The sequence below is a fragment of the Talpa occidentalis genome, unplaced genomic scaffold (genome assembly GCF_014898055.3).
Source record: "Talpa occidentalis isolate TD23 unplaced genomic scaffold, MPIMG_talOcc4v2.1 talOcc4.13, whole genome shotgun sequence".
Classification (NCBI taxonomy): domain Eukaryota; kingdom Metazoa; phylum Chordata; class Mammalia; order Eulipotyphla; family Talpidae; genus Talpa; species Talpa occidentalis.
The window spans coordinates 96193625-96216334 of NW_023601322.1; the positions used below are offsets into that span (position 1 = coordinate 96193625).

The 22710-nt window shown below is 45.5% G+C and overlaps 1 protein-coding gene across 3 annotated transcripts in view; it reads right to left on the reverse strand.

The window, feature by feature from the left end:
- The window catches only part of EGF (epidermal growth factor), a 52540-nt gene that overhangs the window by 2699 nt on the left and 27131 nt on the right, over positions 1-22710 (reverse strand). For 2 of the 3 annotated variants that reach the window (XM_037509551.2, XM_037509550.2), the window contains 11 exons: positions 21936-22040; positions 20843-21066; positions 16730-16897; positions 15905-16054; positions 15549-15668; positions 13949-14059; positions 12867-12992; positions 9953-10075; positions 7973-8117; positions 3939-4100; positions 1470-1527 (listed from right to left, as the gene is read on the reverse strand). In XM_037509551.2, coding sequence (XP_037365448.1) covers positions 1470-1527; positions 3939-4100; positions 7973-8117; positions 9953-10075; positions 12867-12992; positions 13949-14059; positions 15549-15668; positions 15905-16054; positions 16730-16897; positions 20843-21066; positions 21936-22040 — 1492 coding nt within the window. Of the gene's footprint in view, positions 1-1469; positions 1528-3938; positions 4101-7972; positions 8118-9952; positions 10076-12866; positions 12993-13948; positions 14060-15548; positions 15669-15904; positions 16055-16729; positions 16898-20842; positions 21067-21935; positions 22041-22710 lie in introns of those variants that run through there. The other variant, XM_037509552.1, reaches the window with a different exon arrangement.

Consider the following 22710-nt stretch of genomic DNA (forward strand, 5'->3'; position numbering starts at 1 on the left):
TTCGATCCCATGCTAGGGAGCTGACCCACATGGCAGCAGACCTCTCCTGCCTCACCTGCTGCTCCCCTCAGCAGTGTATTTCAGTAGATCTGCCTGTTCTGCTCCCCACTCTGTCTCTCGTGAATCTTCTCACCCCCTCCCACTCTTGCCTGTACCAGTTCTTGTATGCATAAATAAATAAATCTTTTAAAAAATGAGCTTGTTTCTCTTTCTCCCCCATGATTTACATAAGATGAACTAAACTTGCTAACTCAAACCTGAATGAAGTTGTATGGGGACTGGCATGTGCAATGTGGGTAACTTAGGAGCTCGAAAAAGTCTCAAGTCCTCAAAGAACTGAGGGGCCTCACACTTAAGGAATCACAAGATTTGGGGGATGTTAGCACCCGTCTCACCCACACCCCTTGGTCACAAAGAGGACACAAAGGTTAAATAACTTGCTGATGACGGGCCTGCCAAATGGTGGGAGGGTACATGTACTGCATCAGCCCATTCAAGTTCAGCCAAAAAGTCAGTGTGCACTGAGCCACAGGAAAACTATTCTGGGGCATGCGCATGCAGTGGAGACTGAGGACCAAGGGAAATGAGGTGGGACGGACCCCCAATGTTGCCTTGATCTCCCAACATTCTCTTCAGTAGTAGCCTTTCCCCTATTTGCCCACAGTTTTAATCCTCCAGCCTCACAGTATGTGCCATAAAGAACACAACAGCATACACAGAGCCAGTCACGCTGCATCTAATGGGTTTCTGGAAGGGATATTCCATTCCCATTGCTAACAGAACCCAGCCCGTCTCAAGTCTGTCCTCCAGTGTCCCCAGGTCAGCTCCTGGACTGGGTGGTCTACCAAGCATTTCCAACTTCCCAATCCCTGTGCTTTTTTGGAAAACATATAGAGCTGCCAAATAAAACACAGGCCACCTGGTTGCCTGTAAATTTAAATCTGAACTTTCTGCTTTAGCATGAATTATTTTATTTGCTAAACTTGGCAACTATTTTGCTTTTGAAGTTAAGGCACTGAAAAGGTGTATGAGAAAAGAAATCTAGAGGAATTTAGAAGTTTAATCTTGGGTTCTTAAGACACCCATTTGAAAGGGATCACCGATAAATCAAAACAGACTTTTCACAAAACATATAAAAATGGAAGTCACAGGAAGAAGATACCTCGTAGGATAAAAAAGATTGCCTAAACTTATGCCCTTAATTCTAGTGGCCCAGCTGATTAATTTCAGAGACAGTTCTCCACTCCCACCACCCCCCAGGGTCACCCCAGTTGATATGTTGGTTGGGGTGTTAGCTAACATTAGCTGTAACAGATTCCAGGCTCTCTGAATTCAGTGAAAATGAGGAAAAAAATGAACTGAGAATAATAGGAAGCCGATTTCTTTCTTCATTTGCTAGGTTGCATTACCCAAGTTTGGGGGCAGGAGGATGACCCAGCCACTCTGTCCACAGGCCTTTTTCCACTCACCTCTCTGCTCCAGGCCTCATAAGGATTCTTTGGAGTTTTCATCAGCTGCCTCTGAGTCCTGGGAGAAAGCCAAGATGTGATAAAACCAGACAATCTCAAAAGAAAACACCCACCCATTCCGTGGTAGACAGAGATGACTACTGCTGGGGCTATTTCAGCCCTTTGGGTTTTAGGGCAATTTTTCTATAGAACCTTCCAGACGGTGTCTCCCTCTTTCCAAGGTTCTGTGAGATGACTGTTGGGGTTATGGGGTAGCCATCAAGCCTTCATTTATGGGTACATGGTGAAAACTAACTATATTCCAGGGACTGTCCTAGTACTCAGGATATAGCAACAGAAAAGTTACAATTAAAAATCCTCCTTAATGAACTTACAGTGTAGGGGGTGTCTGTGGAAATGTCATCATAGTAACTGTGTGATTCAGACTTGACGGAGGAAGCCAGCGGGGCTCAAAGACAGGGGCAACTCACTCAAGGCACCCAACTTCTAGGTGAGCCCAGGAGCTGGGTCATGAAGCAAAGCCTGAGGTCCCTCCACTGGCCACCTGCCACCCTCCGCTCAAAAGCATTAAGAGACAAGAGCATGAGGAGTGGAAGACCCAATAGGATGCTGTCTCATCAGCGCCAAGCCAGGAATACACTAGGTCCCTGTCCAGCAAACCCACTTTTATAAATATTTGTTTGTTTCACAAACATCAAACTCCAGTCTCTTGCAGGCCTGGTGTCTAGGGAGGTACTAGGGAGGAGTGGAGTGAAGCAGGTGCAGAGGGGTGAAGGGAAGGGGAGCTAATGTTAAGGTGAGTCCCATCCCCAAAACAGGAGTAGGAAGAGACATGTACTGCTCTGAGCCGCCCCTAAGGGGAGACTGTGTGGGAAATGTGGGGGCAAAGACCATAGACAGTTCAAGACTCCACAGTGCTGCTGTCTCAGGGTGCCGGCACCCCAGTTCCCTTTCTCTGTGGACACTGAGGAAGGGCCATGGGAAGGTACAGTCTGCTGGGAAAGCCCCATCCCAGGACATGCTGTGAGTTGTTATTATTTTTAATTTTAATTTACTGAGTGGCTATCATGTGAGTCAATGCTCTTTAATTTACTTATTTATTTTCAAATTTTATTGAGATGCCAGTCATTTGCATTAACTAGATAATTTGGGGAGCACCATCTCGCTCTGACATAGGTGCACATGCTTCTGGGTTGTTATTATTTTTCATCAGAGGCACTGAGGAAAAGTTGAAGCAACTGATGTGAACAGTTGCCAAATAACAAAGACAATGTTTGTGGCAAACTACTCCCTGTTGATTTTCTCACAAGGAGGTCTTTCCAAGAAATCAAGTTTTATGCAATAATAATAAAAAGCTTTTGCAATTATTAGCTTGATGAACATTCATCTTTTGAAAGGTATATAAGACAAATGTCGAACCCTCCATCTCATAGACAGGAAGGAGTCATAATACAACAGGGAAGAAATAACGGATTCTGATTCTTAACATGCCTAATTTAAAAACTCAATGCTAGAGCCGTATTTTTCAGTCTGCCTCGGTGCCATGCAATATTTACTCTAGCAGTTTTAATTTGATCTTGTCAGAATCGACTCGTGGGTGTACAGACGTCAGACACAGTTGAAAACTGGAAGTGGGGTAAGTAGTTCCCCTGATCAGAACTGTTATTTACAAAGCCATAGATTCGCTCAGAAAGACATTTACAATTCCGGTGCCTTTTAGTAAAAAGAAAAAAGAAAGAGCACTGATGGGTTTTCTTTCTCTCAACACCCATCAGCACAGGCGGGCCTTAGGAATTCATTCATTTTCCTGCCAAAAATGACAACGTGTGTCACTGTCTCGCTTCTAGCCAGTGTGTGCTCTCCTGAGTTCTGTCATACGGGGTCCATTGTATCTAAATTTTCAACACACAAAAATCCTCCGGAGGGCCTCCCTAAGTCTCAGCCCTATCACCAGGACAGCCTGAGTTCGATCAGCCAGGGTGATACACACATGGCGCAGGAGACCTCTCCTGTCTCGCCTTTTGCTCCCCTCAGCATTTCAGTAGATCTGCCTGTTGTGCTCCCCACTGGGTCTCTGGTGAATCTTCTCTCCCCCCAAACCTCTGATCTGTACCCCAGTTCTTGTATGCATAAATAAATAAATCTTTTTATTATTATTATTTTTATTTATTTATACAAGCACTAGGCATAGTCAGAAGCGCGGGAGGGTGAGAGGATTCACCAGAGCCAGCGTGGGGAACAGAACAGGCAGACTGACGAAGTACACTGCTGGGGGGAGCAGCGGGCGCGGCAGAAGAGGTCTGAACGCCATGTGGGACCCTTGCTGGCAGCTGGGATCGAACCGGTGCTGCAGAGTCCACGGGCAGATTCGCAGTCCTGCACTCAACCACTGCACCACCAGGGGAGGCCCCATAAATAAATAATAAATAAGAAAAAAAAAATGAAAGGGTGAGGAAAGGAAAGGCTCACCTGTAGTAGTACGCACCCCCCAGCCCCAGGAGGAGCAGCAAGACCAGCAGCACCACGCACACAACCAGCAAGGTGACGTCCAGCTGTTGCCAGTGGCCAGCGCGGCGCATGTCCCAGATGTTCATGTACTCACATCGGCTCCCGATATAGCCAACAGGACACCTGTGGTGACACACGCAGACGTCAGCAGGAACCCCTCGCCCCACACGCTTCCACGTCCCAGACCCCGGCTCTGCGTTTCCTGACTGCTCTTTGGAAGCCCATGAAGAATCCACCAGGCTTGGTCAAGCCCTCTGACGTGTGAGGGCCAACAGCACCGATGTCCCCGCTGGTCTGTATACCCCATGGATGGGGGGCTATTGCATCATGCCTCTCAGAGGCTTTGCAGAACAGGAATTCAAGATCAGTTCAGAGGACTCCATGGTGGCACAAGGGGTTAACTCTTAGCACTATGAAGCTATCACCGGTCACTGCTGCCCGAGTTCCATCCTGCCCAGGGAGCAACCCACATGGCCCAGCAGACCTCTCCTCTCTCGCCTCCTGCTCCCCTCAACAGTGGATTTCAGTCAGTCTGCCTGTTCTGTTCCTCACTCTGTCTCTGATGAATCCTCTCACTCCCTGTATCTCTGTCCTACACCCCAGTTCTTGTATGCATAAATAAATAAAAATAAATCTTTAAAGATCAGTTCCGGTTAGGAAATGCAGAGGAGCCACCTCTCAGTTCAACACAACAGCTCTGTCCTAGAGATACGAATTTTCCAGCCAATGCCTGGTCAGCTAGTAATGGGTAAGAGTCAAATTAAGGAGGAATTTGAAGGCAGGGCCCCTCACCTGCTGCCAGGTTACAAAAGGATATGTGTCATCTCTTTGCAAACAAGTCTTTGGAGCAAACAGCTTTTCCTCTTGGACAAAAGTCACCAATGGCCCAAGAGATGTCACAGCAGTGATGCCCAGCATTTGCTTAGCTACTTCAAGGAGGGGGGTTCATTGAGGGGGGAGAAGGGGCATTCTCCCACAAACATCATGCTGCTTCGGGAGTGAATAGTTACTGGAACAATGACCAGCACCACGAACCTTCAGAGGGAGGTAATCAAGGCAACGCTGCCATCTGCTGGGAATGCGGCCGCCTAAAACCAGGGCTCTTGGACGGAACTCTGGGCTATTTTGATGTTACAAGAGCATACACTGAAGCAGCAGATCCTATTAAACATGTCATAGGCTCACGTGCTAGAGGTTTCTTCCCCGTGGCCCTGGATTAATGATCCACGTCCTTACTTTATTCCAAAAGGCCCTCAAGGAATAAATACACAGAGAATTGTCACCAGATCCCCGGTGAGAAGAGGCAGCTTGGGGAGAGGAGTGAAGCTCAGTAAATGGGGTTCCAGCCCCGGCCTGCCTTGAGTTGGTGGTGAGAGCACTGGTGATCACCCTCAGAACAAGAAGGGAAAGGAAGGAGCATTTTGCACCTTATGTGCAAAATGACACTACATGAGACACCGTTCGCATTTCATTTTTGATGACACAGTGAGTGGGAAGGACCTTCAGGCCATCCTACTTTCCTGGCACCGTTTCAATTCTAGCCATCCCTGGGTATAGCCACTGACTGTCTAAGCTTAGCCGCCACTTTTAAAGTGGGTTGGAAGTTAAGGGCCTCGCCTCTGATGCTCTGAGGACTTCGAGGTGGGCCAGCCCCGCTGAGCCCAGGCAGCCTGCAACCCAGGCCAGCCAGCCTGTGTCTCCCAGGAGGGCCACACACCATGGTTCTTTGAGCTACTGACTCATTCTTCTATTATACCAAATGCCTGCTGGCTGAATAAATGTGCATTTCCATGGTCACATAATTTCAAGAAATACACTTTTACTGGATTCAGTAAATGTCGGCCAGCCTTTTTCATGTGCCAAGTGTCCTGGGAATTAAGGATGAATCCTTTATTCATTGGCCTGGTGTCAGTTCTCAAGCTGGTGTCACCCTCCCAGCCCTGTCTGCATGAAACATTTCACAGCAAGGGTGTTAAAGAACAGCCCAGGGGAGTGTGGGCAAGTTCAAAGCCAGACCGGATGAGTGAGGACCTGGCTTGAGCTCAGGAGGGTTGGTCTGCTCCTAACAACACGTCTCCCCATCCTATGCACCCCCAAGGCACCCTGGGGTCCCTGTGTCTGAGGGTATCCCCACGGCCTCCAGTGGGGTCAAGAACTCTATGTACCATGATACCTATGAGACCATCATTGGAGACAGAAGGGCCAAATGTTTGCTTCAATGACATTTTTAGTAAATGTAGAATTCAAAAATTCTGAGCCAGATTGCTGGGAACTCTGCTATTTTAAATGTGACTTTTGATGAAAGGTCCTTACATTTGAGCATTATCTTCAGTTTGTCATTTTTTAGCAACTTAGGTTTAAAACGTCATAGGAATATGTATTTTCACCAGGATTTAAAGACAGATAAAAAAAGCCGGGTGAGTGCTGGACAGTGCAAATCATTGCGTGAACAGACCAAATGAAAAGAAAGTACTGGGTGTGACCCATCACCCCGCATTGCCCTTCAAATTATTAGAATGTCTTTTAAAGCCCGGTGCTAAAGTGTCATAGAGAAAAACAAACCTGGAACTAATAAGCTAAGACATTTGCTTTCAAAATTACGTTATTTGGGACCGTAAGAAATAAATAAGCCAAGACAATTTTATTCTTATAATCAAAATCAAGGGTAACTATTTTAAGTAGGAGATTTATCTTGGGTTAAAAAATCACAGCATGAAACTGTCAACAGGAAAGCAGACCTATATATGAAGTGAGCCATGTTGACTCATATTCACAACCATTTTTCATTATTTTTGTCAGGCTGACACCATTTATCATGCAAGGTCATATATACTTTGCCACAGGATATAACTTATCTTTCTAATAATTTAAACTGTGCTTCTGCTCATCGTTACTGATATAATAATCTTAAATGCTTACGGCATTTGTCACAAGTATCAGAATATTTTATCACACCTTCTTCTCACATGGAGAACCACATCAGGAGTGAGGAGGCTGGTTGTGGGAGATCAAATTATTTTTCACTATCTCTTATGCTGCCTTCAAAATACACAATTCATGGCAAGCAAAGTCTTAGAAAGAAGTAGATATTATGAGTGAGGTTTCATCAAAGCCTATAAGAGAAAGGTTTGCATTTTTCCTGGCAATTTATGTTTATTGGGGTGAAGCTGATTGACATCACCGTATTTGCGTTGGGGGGTTTCAACCTCTGTAAGTGTATGTGTTCACACCATGCCAGCACCAGAGCCCCAATAACTCTCCACTGACCTCCACTGCCCGCACCCCTGCTCCCCGCTGCTGTCCTTCCCTCTGGTTGCAAGGACAAAGGTCTTCTAAGTGAGAAAATTTCTGGAACCTACTTTCAGTGGACACTTTGACACTTTGCTCTTAGTGAAACCATCATGGGGACAAAAGGAGTGGTGAGAGGAAGCAGATGCCACAACCATAGTTGTGACTAAAACAACCAAAACATCAGTGTCGACTCTTAGGAAATAAAAATCATGTTTATTTTTGAGTCTTGAAAACAGAAGGGAAAAAGTCCACTGTGAATATAGTGCCACGCTTCTGTCAAGCCAGAAACGCCTTGTTCTTGCTCTCCATAGATTTGGCAGAAAATAAACGAACATTTAAAGGAATCCTCTCACAAACCTCAGGTTTTCCACTAGAATAAGAGGTTTAATCCCAGATGGTACCTGCAGCAACAATGAATTATTTAAATAAAAGGGGGAATTGCCAAACCCTCAAGTTTATGTTACTGCTGGGAGTGGAGTGATAAGCAGGGTGCATTGCACACACACACACACACACACACACACACACTAATTTCTACATGTATTTCTATTTTGTCCCTGAGGTAAAATCAAGTGACTTCTAGAATATCCAATCTAATTGTAGAAAAACCTCCTCCATATAAATTTTACACATTAGCCAAGATATGCTATAGGATGCTAGGATGGCAATAATCTCTGGGCTGCCAGAAGGACAGCCGGACTTACTTGCATGCGTACTCGTGGATTATTTCAAAATACATACACAGGCCACCGTTGAGGCAGTATCCTTCGTGGGACACGGGACAGTCCAGGTAGAAATTTCTCACAGAATGGCTGCCCCGTTCTGTGACAGGAGGGGGAGAGGTGGTGCCTGCAAAAAGCAAAGACATCACTTTTGTTTCTGAAGTGACCGGGGTCTTTCAGGAACTACTTTCCTGTGACCTACTTGTGATACTGTGTCTTTTAGTATCAGGAGAATGACCAGAAGTGTTTATTTAAAAAAAAAAAAAGATTTATTTATTTATGCATACAAGAGCTGGGGTGTAGGTCAGAAGCGTGAGGAGGTGAGAGGACTCACCCGAGACAGAGTGGGGAGCAGAACAGGAGGATCTACTGAAATACACTGCTGAGGGGAGCAGCGGGGAGACAGGAGAGGTCTGCTGCGCCATGTGGGTTGCTCCCTGGCGGGGATCAAACTCGTGCTGCAGTGGCTGGCAATAGCTTCATAGTACTGAGACTTAACCCCTTGGGCCACCAGGGAGGCCCCGACCAGAAGTGTTTCTGTATCCTAATCTGCCTTCAGCTCACTCACCCTGAGTAAGCCCCTCTTTCTCTGGGTTCAGAATTACCTGACAGAAAGCAGACTGGGGGCAAGGAAAAGAATGGTCAGGCCCTAGTCCCAGTTACTGGCTTTGTTTCAAAAGCAAATCTGTCACCCCCAACACACAAAGCTGTGTGTAACAGGACAGGCACCTCAGAGGGTCTCACCTAACTCTATCTCCTGATGGCCTATAAACCACCCACAACACAGTCTGTCACCCCAAGATCCTAGGAGTCTCTGAAACTTCTCCCATACAATCCTTTCTTTTAAAAACTCTTTCAGGGGCCTCCCTGGTTCCTAGGGTTAAGTTTTAGCACCATCACCACTAAGGCCTGAGTTTAACCCCTGACCAGGGAGCTACCCACATGGCGCAGCAGACCCCTCCTGACTCGCCCGCTGCTCCCCTCAGCAGTGTATTTCAGTAGATCCACCTGTTCTGCTCCCTACTCTGCCTCTGGTGAATCCTTTCACCCCCTGCACCTCTTGCCTATACCCAGTTCTTCTATACAAAAATGAAATTTAAAAAAATTTACTTTCAGGAGAATCTGTGAAGACTTTGGCAACTTTGACAGAAAGGAAATGTTCCTGTAAAAAGGGAATGTGAAATTGGGAAGGACCCTTTCATGGAATGGTTGACTGCTCCTTAGAGGAAACCACGAGGGTATTAGTTGATTATATGAATATTAACAGCCTGTTAGTACCTTGAAGAACAGCATATTTGAGAAACACGATGTGCTGGAAAAAAAAAAAATGCATGTCCAAGCAAGGACAGAACTTTTGCTTTCTTAGGATTTTTCTGTTTGCAGAGCTGAGAAGGGGAACCGTTGGCGGTGATAGGGAAGAACCCTGAGTTTAGATGTAGCCAGCTCCACTCTGGGGTGCTGGTGGTCAGGTGATACTGCCATTACATGATGGGGATCCACGAAGCAGGTGTCAACTGTGATTAATGTTTAAAGAGAAAGAGCAAAGAGGTGCGATTCTAATTCAGATCAGAAATACTGACTTTTGAAAGTGATATCTTTAAAGCTTCAAAAGTGATACAAAATGCTGAATTCCAGATATCCTCCCCAACCTGTCTTGCCCTGCAGAGATTTTCCAGCAGCCCCAGAAATCAGCATTACAAATCAGGACATTAGTCTCAGGTTAAGGGGAATTACCTATGTCCCCACCTTTATTGAATTGGGAATAAAAAGTGAGATTTATTCCAGATGCTAATCCATGGAGAAAACTTGGACCATTTCACATTCTCAAGCTCAAGACCAACCTAATTAGGAGTGAATTTGCCAGCCTGATGTAATCAAGTGACTTCTAGAATTTGCAATGCAAATGCACTCGGGAACAGGACTTTCCAGAGTCCCCTGGATCTAGATCATCAGCCCACCTACCAGGGCACATCTGTCCAGGTTCAGAGAGGCTGCCAGCACACATGCAGGTGTAGTTTCCCTCTGTATTGGTACAGGTGGCATTTTCCCCACAGGTGTGTGTGCCCAGTTGGCACTCATCAATATCTGCCAAGAACAAAAGTGGGAAGAGAAAAGTGGGGTGCAGAGGAAGAAAGAGGTCACACAATTGGAAAACCCGACATTCTGGAAGGGAAGCATCCTCAGCTCTGCTGTGCTGCACGTGTGCAGATTCAGGACTTCTCTCTGGGTCAGGGAGACAGTTGAGTGGGGGTCCCACAGCTGCAGCCCAGCCAGGTGTCTGACTCACAGCTGGACGCTCTCCTCCTGCCAGGAACTGAAAGCCACTTCCCAACTCGGGGAGCCCAAGAGGTAAGCTGGGGTGTGGTCAGCTATTTCTAGCTAACATTCGGAAGTTCAGCTTCTAAAGATTCAGTCCTCACTTTTGCAAAAAGACATGCACATTTTATATTATTTATTGATCAAATAATGTATAATATTGATGCTCAAATTCCATCAAAGAAAACATTTGTGCTTTCTTCATGAAAGTCATCATTTTCTTCCCGAGCTACCTGCCTTTTTCTTTCTCAGTTACCACTCCCCTCACACTTAGGTGCATACTCCCTTCCATATGAAGTCACTCTAAGGACAGCTCTGAGACAAGAGGCCAGGTGGGCCTCACTGCCTGTGGTGTGGACCCCGAACCACAGAGATGGACACCGAGATGTACGCGAGGCCAAACATGCCGGAATTTAAAGATTCAATATCCAAAAAAAATAAACACTGTAAACACACATATTCTTTATATTGATGGCATGTGTAAAAGTGAATATTTTGAATATATTAGATTAGATAAAATGCCACAATGAGCTTCACCTGATTCTTTTGACTAACTGGTGACTAACTGACGTGACATTTGCATGCCTCAGGTGCTGACCTAGGGGAGTGAAAGCCAAGACCAGGGTCAGGTTTTAGTCCTCTTCAAGTGTATGCCAATCTACCTGTGTGGGACTGACTGTAGTCTCCCCAGTTCACATGTGAAACCCCTCAGCCCCAATGTGACTGTGTTTGGAGACAGAGACTTCTAGGAAGTAATTAAGGTTAAAGAAAGATGTAGGAATGGAGCCTTAATCTAATAGGACTAGTGTCCTTTTGAGAAGAGGAAGACACACGGAGAAAAGGCCAAGTAAATAAACATCAAGAAGGTCGCCTGGAGCTAGGAAGAGTTCTCAGCAGCAATCGAATCAGCCAGCACCTTGATCTGAGGCTTCCAGCTTCCAGCTTCCAGAGCTGAGAGAAAATAAATGTCTAGTTCAAACCCTGCAGTCTATCCAGTCTTTGAGACACCCCTTGGCCGGACTCTGCTCTGTCTCCCTGCAACACAACCAAGTCTCACAATTCAGTGTTCCCCAGATCAGCCCCGTGATGCCTTCCTGCCTGGATGCCCACAGCCCCTTCACATTTTTTCCTGGTGAACATTTACTCCCACCCCACGGTGCATCCAGAATGGCACTTCCCCCATAAAATCTTTAACACTGAAGATCTTCTTTCCCATTCTGAAATTCCATCGTTGTTTTTCCTTCTCGTACAATGCAAACCTTTCTTTACCCAGTTGTATTTCTTTTAGCCCAGTTGCATTCTCTGGAGAGTATCTTCTCCTGCCTGTACCACCTTGTTATTCCCCTTGGTTCCCAGTCCTGGGCTAACTAAGAGCCAAGAAGGTATCTGGCACATCGACTTGCTGCTCACGTGGCCCAAATGACAACACTTTTACACAGCTTAGTAGATGTCAGGCGTGGTTCCAAGCCGTGTCTGCATGTGTACGGGGAGGGGAGATGAGCGCATGGAAACAGGCCCTGCGCCCCCACAGGGTTGGGACTAGGTGACCGAGAGGCCAGCCGGCCCTGACACCCCACTGTGGGCTCACTGCCTGCAGGAGCTGGGTTAGTCCAGAGAATTCAGAGTGTAATGAATTTAAACATCCGAGAGAGTATACCTTCCTGTCTCTTCAGAGTAAATTAAATATGAAGCCTGTTTGTCTAAATTACTTCTGAGCCTGCTTAATCAGAGCAGTGACATTTTCCTGACTGACAGCCAAATATGTGCTTAAAAGAGCATTTACAGATGTCTGTGGATTCCACAAAACTAATCTGATAAAGGTCTGATTTAAACCAACCAGATCCAGAAAATTGGGAGCTCTGACTGATATTTCATCTTCGACTTCAACGTGTGGGAGAACGCAGTCCCCTTTCAGCTTCTTATCAGGGCATCTGTCCCTCGCCGTGGAAAGATTTTTATGTTCAGAGGGAAAAGCAAACACCGAAAGAGGCCTTGCGAAGCCCTGTAAACCTCAGGTAACCACTTTCCAGGCCACAACGGCTTCAGGCAGGTCCCTGCCTGTACGGTGATGCTAAGCCACCCACACCTGGAACGGGGTGAGGGCCCGCCCGGCCAGCCCCGCCCCGGCTTGGCAGAGGGTGGTGATGAGGAAAGAGGCCTAATGACTTGTCCTGTGCCAACGATGTCGGGGGCCGGGCATGCCCGCTGGGGCACTTCTCCAGAGTCCCTTCCGACCACATGTTTTCTCCTGAACCCACACACAGCTGCCCCTTCCAACAAGCCCCCTCCCCTCTGTGGTCACCCTGTCTAAACGCCACACTCAGGGACAAAGAAAAGGCTATCTAGTCCACCCCATGCTGGCTCCCGTTTGGAGACCTCATGTGACACCGGGGATACCCACCCCACAGAAAGAACTAGAAAGGCAGAGGGGTCAGCCCTCTGGGCCCTTGACACAGAGGCAACAACTTGACTCTTTACCGAGAACTGGAAGCTTTTCCATTTTGCTTGCCCACCATGCCCACCAGGGCCTGTAGCGCCTCCTCCGGAGCACCCCACTTACCCACACAGTGGACCCCGTCTCCGTGGTAGCCCTCTGAACAGCGGCACACGTAGCTGCCTTCCGTATTGACGCATGTGGAGGCGGCGGGGGGGCACAGTGTGACAGGATCCCTGCATTCATCTATATCTGTGGGCAGAATGAGGGACCCGTGACATAAGTGGGCGGCCCCGGTGTGGGTGAGAATAGAAGAAGTGTAATACCCAGTGTCACGCAGCTGTTCAGGTACTGCTGGCAGAGAGAAGACAACCCCAGTGTCTAGAACGTGAGGTTCACAAGTGGATGGATTACAATTTCTCACACACCGGAATACATGTGTCCCTATGTCAATCAATCACTGCGGCAGACTCAGACCATAAGGACTGAGATCTTTTTTTGTAATCACTCACTTATTTAAGGTTCTCGGTATAAAATAGAAGTCTACCCTTCACAACCTATTGTTTAAACAAAAACTGAAGACCTGAACTTTGGGTGGTGGAGGGCAAAAGTTGTGTTTTCATTGGAATTGGGGGATTTGTACATTCGACTTGAATTCACATTCATGCTTCTGAAGCTAATCCTAAATTCTCCTTAATAACAACTGCATAGGGCCTCCCCTGATGGTGCAGTGGTTGAGCGCTGGGCTGCGAAGCTGCCCACAGCCTCTACAGCGCCGGTTCGATCCCCGGCCGCCGGCAAGGGTCCCACATGGCGCGCAGACCTCTCCTGCCGCCCGCTGCTCCCCTCAGCAGTGTATTTTGTCAGTCTGCCTGTTCTGTTCCCCGCTCTGTCTCTGGTGAATCCACTCACCCTCCCGCGCTTCTGACTGTACCCAGTGCTTGTATAAATAAATAAATAATCTTTAAAAAAAAATAACAACTGTATATATGATATTGTCTTAATATAAACTCAATGTCATGTAAAGCATACTTTTCTCTGTATGCTAGTCATTATCTTTCTAGGTAATATCACCTGATTTAGTCCATCCTGCTAATGACGGAAATCCTTCTGGAGATCTTGAGTGAGTATGTCTTGAAGGAATATTTTAGGTCACTGTTTTCCAGATGGGCTGTCTAGAGAGAGGTCTCAGAAGTCTCTGTTCTTACCAGAACATATGTGTCCGTCTCCAGCGAACCCCTTCCAGCACTGGCACGTGGCATTCTCTCCCTCAGAAACACACAGAGCGTGGGGGCCACACCCCCCACAGTCGTCATCATCTGCAAATAGTCAGAGCCATTTGATCATTTCCAGGACAGAGGAGGAGCTGCGTGTCCGTGTTCTGAGTTCTGCAGACTATCGCAGCACTTCCTTTCCCAGGGTGTAAGGCAGGCTCACCTCCAAATAGAAATATTTGGTTGACCTGTAAGCTCCATCTATATTAAAAGATCCTGCAGGCATGTGTTTCCACGTACGTGCCCTCGGCAAACTTTAGCCTTAAAGAAAGAAGCTGGCTGACGTTCAAGTAGCCCTAGGGGATCTTATTTATAATTTTTAAAAAACATTTGCAAATTTGAACTTTAAAGTTATTAGGAGTACATCGACTCAAATTTCACATTTGCGTATTTAAGCATTCTCTTACTGCTGTGACACAGCATTTTCTGGTCCCTTTTGTAGCTTATAGAGAGCAGTGTCTCAACACAGCAAAGGGAAAGACTTCTTGTCAATCTACCAAAATTCTGCTTCATATATAACAGAATATGCATGTCACCGTGCGTGTTTATTATCAAGATTGATGCAGTGGCTTGCAAGCCCCGAGGCACTTTTACAAAGTCATGAACCTTAAGAGCTAAATGCTATCCATGGATCATTTGATGTCATACTCCATTGAGAAGCAAATGCCTCAGGGGACATAGTTGCATGTTCAGCCATAAACACAAGTTTTCTTTTTTCCCCTAATGACTATGTCCATGTTCATTCTCCAACTGCCTCCTCCCTGAGGGTCTGGGGGGCAGGGGATGACATCTCACAGTGCAATGGAAGCTGTCATCTGTCTATTCACTGGTACGTTTGCTCATCTGAGATTAGAGGAGGTTAAAGAAAGCCTCCAAACTTGCCCATAAGCTGAAGTTCAATGATCTAAGTGGGATGGATGTAAGCGCCATGTGAAAGCAGACATTGGATTGGTCACTTTGCTACCTGAGGGAGGTTGCTTGTGGGAACACATGCTGTCCCCACTTGTGTCATCACTTGTCACTCAGGACTCTTCAGGATGGGCTGGAATTTATTTGGAAGACTAGCTCCCAAATCACATGGCTGTGCCGAGCACATGTGGAGTATCCAGTTACCCAACACACCTAAATCACTTGCAGAATTATCTTCAATTAGAAGATGATTCAGGATTTATATGGTAACTTGCAAACCCCAAGGCAGACTTGCATCAAGTAAAGCAACGGCTATGAAGCTGGGGGCAGGAGGTGGAGAGGAAAAAGGAGGTTGTTTCTGCCACAAACTTGCCCTGGAAGAATTGCCTGCGTATCACCTTCTTCTCTGAAACTTGGGGGATGATGACTGTCCAGCTTCCTTCACATGGTCGTTCTAAGGACTCGAAGAAAAAGTGATTTTCAAAATCCTTTAAGAATGATGAAGAATCATGAGCCTCCCTGGTGGCCTAGGGGGTAAGTCTCAGCACTATCACCATTAAGGCCTGAGTTCAATCCCTGGAAAGTGTTGAAACCAAAATTATATTGGAAAACCCAGTATTCATACCTGATACCATGATTTCGGCCACAAGTTCATGCTGAGATTCCGCAATGTTATCTCCTGGCTCTCCACCCATGAATAAGATGCCCGACGGTGTTGCTGGGTTACTGAGATCTGCTTCGCTACCTATTGAAGTCAACAGATGCCATTAAATTATCTCTTATGATTCAAGAGAATTTTGGCTTAATTGACAATGATGGCTATTTGTTGCTGTGAGTTCAGACTCTCTTAGAATAAGAAGATTCAGGGAAACTCGCAGGGTCTTCTTGACTTAGGAAACCTCCCCCAGTCGACCACACGCTCCCGGCTTCACTCACACAGCTGATGAGAGGATGGGAGGAGCCGGGGGTCTCGCATCTTACCTGCTGGGTGCTGGGGTCCACTCAGTGCCACACATGCCTTCCCATCTGGGGCTTGCACAAAACCTTCCCGACACAAACACCGAGCGGTCCCAAACTTCTGTTCACAAACATGTTCACAGCCTCCATTCTGGTGTAAGCAGGGGTCTGCTCCTGGCAGGAAAAGAGGGACATTCATAGATGGACATGGACACCTACAGACCGCCACTGATGCAAATCAACACCCTTAGATTCTGGAGAGAGAGACTCAGTGTCTCTGCAGGAAGCCCAACTCTAGAGCTATTTCAGAAGAGTTCCTGTGAGGAACCACTGATTCTAAAATCTGCAGGATGTCTTTACCTTATGACCATTGATGAGTATGGTTAGTGATTTTGTTCATGACATTCTTCATCGTGACTTGCAATTTAATTAAATGTGCAAAGGACAATCCAGAAACAGATCCCAGGGGGCACGGGCTGCCTGCCCAGATGCTATTCCTGCCTGACACGCACTCACTGGCACTCTTGGGGAGGGGGTGGGCACACCCAATGTAGGTAGAACTTCCGGGCTGGTCTTTAAATTGTACCCCACCCACCTTTATAATGTCTTTGACCCAAAAGTCTTTGAAATGCAGGTAGCAGTTAAGTAAACTGTTCAGAGAAGCAAAGACAAGATTGGAGGGATAAAGCCCAAACTCACCCCAGAATGTCTTAGTTTAAACAAAATCCAAATGTCAGAAAATCTTAACTTCTATCCACATCAGAGAGAGCCACCAGCCTCCCACCTCCATCAAACGATTACAATAATTGCAGATTCAGTCAATGACAGCCGGTGTAATGCCCAAGGTACCTGGTTTTGCCAGAGGGTGAACGACAACCAGAGACGAGGGCTGCAGCATGTTGCCTTGGAGACGCACCCTGTTTTTTCCTGTCCTCTTGTTCACCCTGATCACCGATGGCCGGGTCCAGTCAGAGAACCACAGGTGATCCTCGAACACAGCCACAGCAAAGGGGTAGCCTGCAATCAATCCCAAGTCATCACACAAACCTTGCCTTTGCTATGACAACTTTTAACAAGTCAAGGCTTGAAACCAACCCCCTCACAGTTCCTACACTAAGTCAGTTCTTTAGACAGCTGCTAAGCAAGGAGAGAGCCAGCAACTACACCTGCATCACAGAGACCCCACAAGGGGAGGACCCTCATCCGAGAAGGGAACCTGGGGAGAAGCCACCCAAATCTGAGAATGTAGGAGTGATTGACATAACCGCGCCAAGAAGGAAGCCAGATCATTTTTAAAGACTTCACCTGAAAATAAAGACTTCTCTTAAATATTCCATTATATATGAACACAACATACCCTTATGAAAATAAATGAAATAACTATGTATCTTTTATTTTTTTTAAGATTTATTTATTATGCATACAAGAGCTGGGGTATAGGCCAGAGATGGGGAGAGGGGAGAGGATTCACCAGAGACAGAGCGGGGAGCAGAACAGGCAGACTGACTGACACACACTGCAGAGGGGAGCAGCGGGCGAGACAGGAGAGGTTGGCTGTGCCATGTGGGTTGCTCCCTGGCCGGCCAGGGATCGAACTCACGCTGCAGATGCCTCAGATTGCTTCCTAGTGAGGTGCTTAACCCCTTGTGCCACCAGGGAGACCCCAACTATGTATCTTTTAAAACAAGAAGGTGTGAGGGAGCAGAAAGTCACTTCTACATTGTTATAGTTATGTCTGGCTCAGAAGGGAGTGCCTGGGTTCTCACCACTGCTCCCTCTTTCTTTGTGCAGTGATTCTGTCACTGATAATTCACTCCCAGTGAATTATCAATACTTTACTCCTCTATGGCTTAACTTCCTTGTCTTCTGAATGACAATGAAAAGTTGTAGATTAAATCCACAGGTTGTTGTAAGGATTTTTTGTGTAATTAGGGACAACTGAGTAACAATCTCCTCAAACTCCCATCTGCACCAACATGTTTCTCTTTCTCTTCCTCCAGCTCCTACCTCCTTTCCTCTCCTGCCTCTTATCTGCTGTCAGTTGACTGGCCTCTGCTGATGGCAGCAGCCCCACTGCCAGCCTGGAATCTTGACACCCGCCCTTCATGCCCCTGAGACCATATGAGAAGACGCAACAGAGCATTTAGTGAGCAGAGGGATGGACATTCCCATCTGCAGCGGTCAGAGGCATCAGCTCGTCTGGCAGCAAACTCAAACAACCCGTCCTGGAGACAGTTGCCTCTACCCATCGTTATCCATCCAGACTGGTAAAAAATGTTCTAGACTCTAGCCATTAGTCCCGACTCAGAACCATAAAGGCAAGGGAATTTTTTATCCTTTGCTTCTTAATTTTTGGTGGAAAACAGAAAATGTAAAATGTACTTAACTGAAGTGTACAGTTCGGTAGTGCTTAGTGCTAAGTATATTCACGCAGTCATAAAACTGAAACTCTATACCCAATAAACCCCCCACACCCAGTCCCTGGCAACCAGCACTCACTTTCTGTTTCTATACATTGGACGCTTATATGGATCCCATAAATGGAATCACACAATACTTGTCTGTTGTGCCTGGCTTACGTCACTGTATTACAATGTCCTCTGGATTCATCCACATTACAGCACATGTCAGAATTAGCTGACAATTTCCAACAACCACCACATACTATATACAATCCTCATTTCTATTCATAGATGACCCATACTGCATTTTAAATTAACAATGGATTATTTCAATCTTTAGAAATAATTTAGAAAAAATCCTAAGAAACATTAATTAAAAAGGGCACCTGCACCCCTATGTCTATAGCAGCACTATTTACAATAGCTAAGCTATGGAACCAGCCCAAATGCCAAAAAATAAATGACTGGATCAACAAGATGTGGTACATATACACCATGGAATATTACTCAGCAATCAAAAAAGATAAACACATGCAATTTGCAGCAACATAGATGGAGCTGGAAGGGATCATGCTCAGCGAAATAAGCCAGAAAGAAAAAGAAAAATACCGGGTGGTCTCACTCATAGCAGAAATTTAGAAAACCTAAATAAGGGGCCAGGAAAAAGACTAATTATAATAAAGAAAAAATCAAAATCAGCAAGCAACTATAAACCAGAGACACACTGGTGGGGGGTGGAATTGTATGGGGAATATAACCAAAATGAAAATGCATATATTGTGCAAAAATGAAAACTGATGTAAGAATTATATAAAATAAAATATATTAAATAATAAACAAAAATTTTTAAAAATCCTAAAAAGCAGGCTAAGAACCTACCCCTTTTGTACCAGTAGATGGCGCTGTAACGATGGGAATGGCTATTTTGATGTTTGATAATGGCCTTTAATAGGAAGTTGCATTAGTTGTACATTAAAGTAGAAATATAAATTATTGACCAAATATCTGTTATACTTTTTGGTTTACAACATGGCATCTTTATATTTAAAGTAAAATTTTTCATTTTTACCCTCCATACTTCCACAAATAACTTTATATTTGTTTGGAATATCTATATTGTTAATGATATATGTCTCCCCTCTAGGCTCCATGACTTCACAGGAACCCCAACTGTTTTACTCTCCATTTTATCTCCACTCCCTATAGTGACACGGTGAATATCTGTTCAGAGAATGAATGAACAAAATCTGACTATACACAAGTTTATCACTTAGTGAGAAGTGTCTGATTCTTAAAGAAACTTGAAAATATGTAAAATTTGCAAGTATACACGCATTGACCTATTTAATGCATAGTACAAATCTAGGTGTTTATTATCCCTAAAACCAAAGATAATGGTCAAAATAAATATCTTTATATTCACTGAAAAAATGAATTTCTAACTTAGCACTTCATTAACTGCTGAGTGTACTAATTAAGTGTTGGAGCCTCATAGTGGTTTCTTTCTCTTTGAATTCCAGTCCAACCCTACACAGTATGTAATCTAAGTGGTCATCACCCTCAAATGCCAATCTTATCATGTGCATTTCCTGCTCATGGACATGCAGTGACTCCCCACTACATTCAGAATTAAGTCCAGTCTGCATATCCAAGCAGTAGTAACATACAAAGACCAAATTTTGCAGCCTTATCACCATCTGCTCACTGTCTGGCCTGGTTCAAATCTGTCTTTGCAGATTCCCTGAGGCAAACGAATATCCCACTGCTGTATAATCATATATTGCTTTTAACAGCACAGGGCAGTGTTTCAAAGGTATTTACAAAAATAAATGACACCCTATGCAGAATCAGAACTATGCTTATTAACCTTTGCACGTGTTGGGCATAGATATTCATTCATGTCTGAGGTGATACTACACTACTATAAAAATGACCATTTGTAAAACACTGGAAATAACAGTTGAATCAAGTTCTCATTCTGAGAGCAGTTTAAAAAATTTTTCAGTACTTCAATTGTTTTTTGTTTATTTTTTTAAGCTCACAATGTGATTTTTTATAAGTATGTTTATTGCGGCAATGCTGACTTACAATATTGTAAGTATTTTAGGGGTGCAGTTTTACCCCTCCAGTAGTGCATGTCACCACATCATGCCCACCACCAGACCACCTGTATGCTTCAGTCCACTGACTGCTGCCCTTCTACTCCCCACTCAAATCACCCTCTGGCAGCCTCAATTCTGCAGTCACATTTCAGGGTTTGTTTTGATTTGTTTTTGTCCATTCCTTTGCTGTGTTTCTTACAGAAAATCTTATTATCTTCATTCTGATTTGGGGAAATCTTAGCAGAGAGAACAGATTATCCACCACTATTTTTGGCCCAGTGTTCCAGTGCTAAGGTAATCCTCCTGCCTCCTAGATCCCTAAAGAAGTCTGTGTCCTGTCTGTCTGTCCCTCTGTCATCACACAGGTACGGGTCTGTGTATGTCAGTGTGAACATATTTTATTTTTAACACTCATCAACACTCGGTCAAGATGAAGAAGTCACCCTCCCGAGCCTTACCTACATCATCCTGGGGAAGTCTTTGGCGTCTGGAACCATCCAGATTGGCCATTTCTATCACAGCCTGCTCAGCATCGCACCAATACAACGTGTCGGTCAGGTAGTCGATGGCCAGTCCACTGGGCCAGACCAGACCAGAGCTGGCGATGACCCTTCGGCCAGAGCCTTCAAGGGAAGAACTTTCAATTCGTGGGTGAGTCCCCACATTGGTCCAGAATAATCTCCTTTAATCAAGGAAGCACACAACAAATAAATTTGCATGAGGGCCTCCCTGGTGGCCTAGAAGTTAAATCTCAGTGCTATGACCACTACGGCCTGAGTTCGCTCCCTGGCCAGAGAGCTACCCACATGGCGCAGCAGACCTCTCCTGTCTCCCCTTTGCTCCCCTCAGCAGTGTATTTCAGTCAGTCTGCCTGTTCTGCTCCCCACTCTGTCTCTGGTGAGTCCTCTCACCCCCTATACCTCTGGCCTGTACCGCAGCTCTTGTGTGCATAAATAAATAAAATAAATATTTGGGATAAAATAAATGTATTTTTTAAAGACCATCACAAACAATAAGGTCAGTTTCAACCTTGTTTTTTTCACAGGTAGAAAGGAATCCATTATTCTTTGTAATTTTCTGACGCTAACCCAACATTGGTCACTAATTTACAGTAACAAATAGAGTATTCTCATCTTTCGTGATTTCTGCTTCTGTCTTCTAATTCTAGAAATGACCTCTTATTTGAACCCGAAAATCCTATGATTTTCCCTCTGCTCAGGAAAGCCATAATGTAGATTTTAAAAGAAAGTAGTTTAATGGGCTTATGTTTAATGGAATAATTAAAAATAGCTTGTTTCTTTTCAAAAGGAAATTAAATTTGCCTAAAATGACAGGGTAGCTGAACAACAATGTTTCTATACAAGAAGAGGAAATCAAGACACAGGAACAGCGTGAGGAGTCTGGCCAGCTGCGCTCCCCCACCCCACCCCACCCCACCCCCAAGGATGCCAGTGTGCCTCATCCCCCCCACCCCCTGGGGTCTCGGACACATCTGGACTCGAGTTGTCAGATGCATGCTGACCTCTGCAGGGGCCTTTTCACAACACCTACTTGGCCCTGGGATGAACAGCAATGCCTCGTGGCTGGGAGATGTCCTCCTTAATGACGACTTGACGATGTCTTCCACTTAAATCACTCCCTTCAATGAGAGATTTCCTAAAACAGATGTAATGTCAGGAGATTTATGACATGCACTTTACTTTCATGCCTCCCTGGTGGCCTAGGGTTTAAGTCTTAGCACTGTCACCACTGGGGCCTAAGTTGGATCTCCGGCCAGGGAGCTGACCCACATGGCACAGCAGACCTCTCCTGTCTCGCCTGCTGCTCCCCTCAGCAGTGTATTTCAGTCAGTCTGCCTGTTCTGCTCCCCACTCTGTCTCTGGTGAATTCTCTCATTCCCCGCATCTCTGACCAACACCCCAGTTCTATGCAAAAATACTGCTGGAATTTACTCTCGAGGGTCACCTTATCATACACTTCTCTCTGACTCAGCCAAGAAGCAAATCTCAAACTCCAAGGTGGGTGACAAGAAAGCAAAGTCCACACAGACGTCTGGGTTGGCAGAACCTTTCTTTTTGAACCATCTCATTCCCACCACTGCAGCTGGATCCTCAGACCCTCCTAGGTCAAGAATGGTTATCTGCTTTATCTCCTGCCGTCTTTGTTGTCTCAAAGCAATGAGCAAACAGTTCTCTTATAATATGCGCTTTCCCCCTTATTTCTTCTTTACTGGGCAACTGGCTTCAGGAACCAGGGTTCCTTGTCACCTCATAATACCTTGGCCAATGGGACGAGCAATTAGCTGCCTTCCTACACTGACATGTGC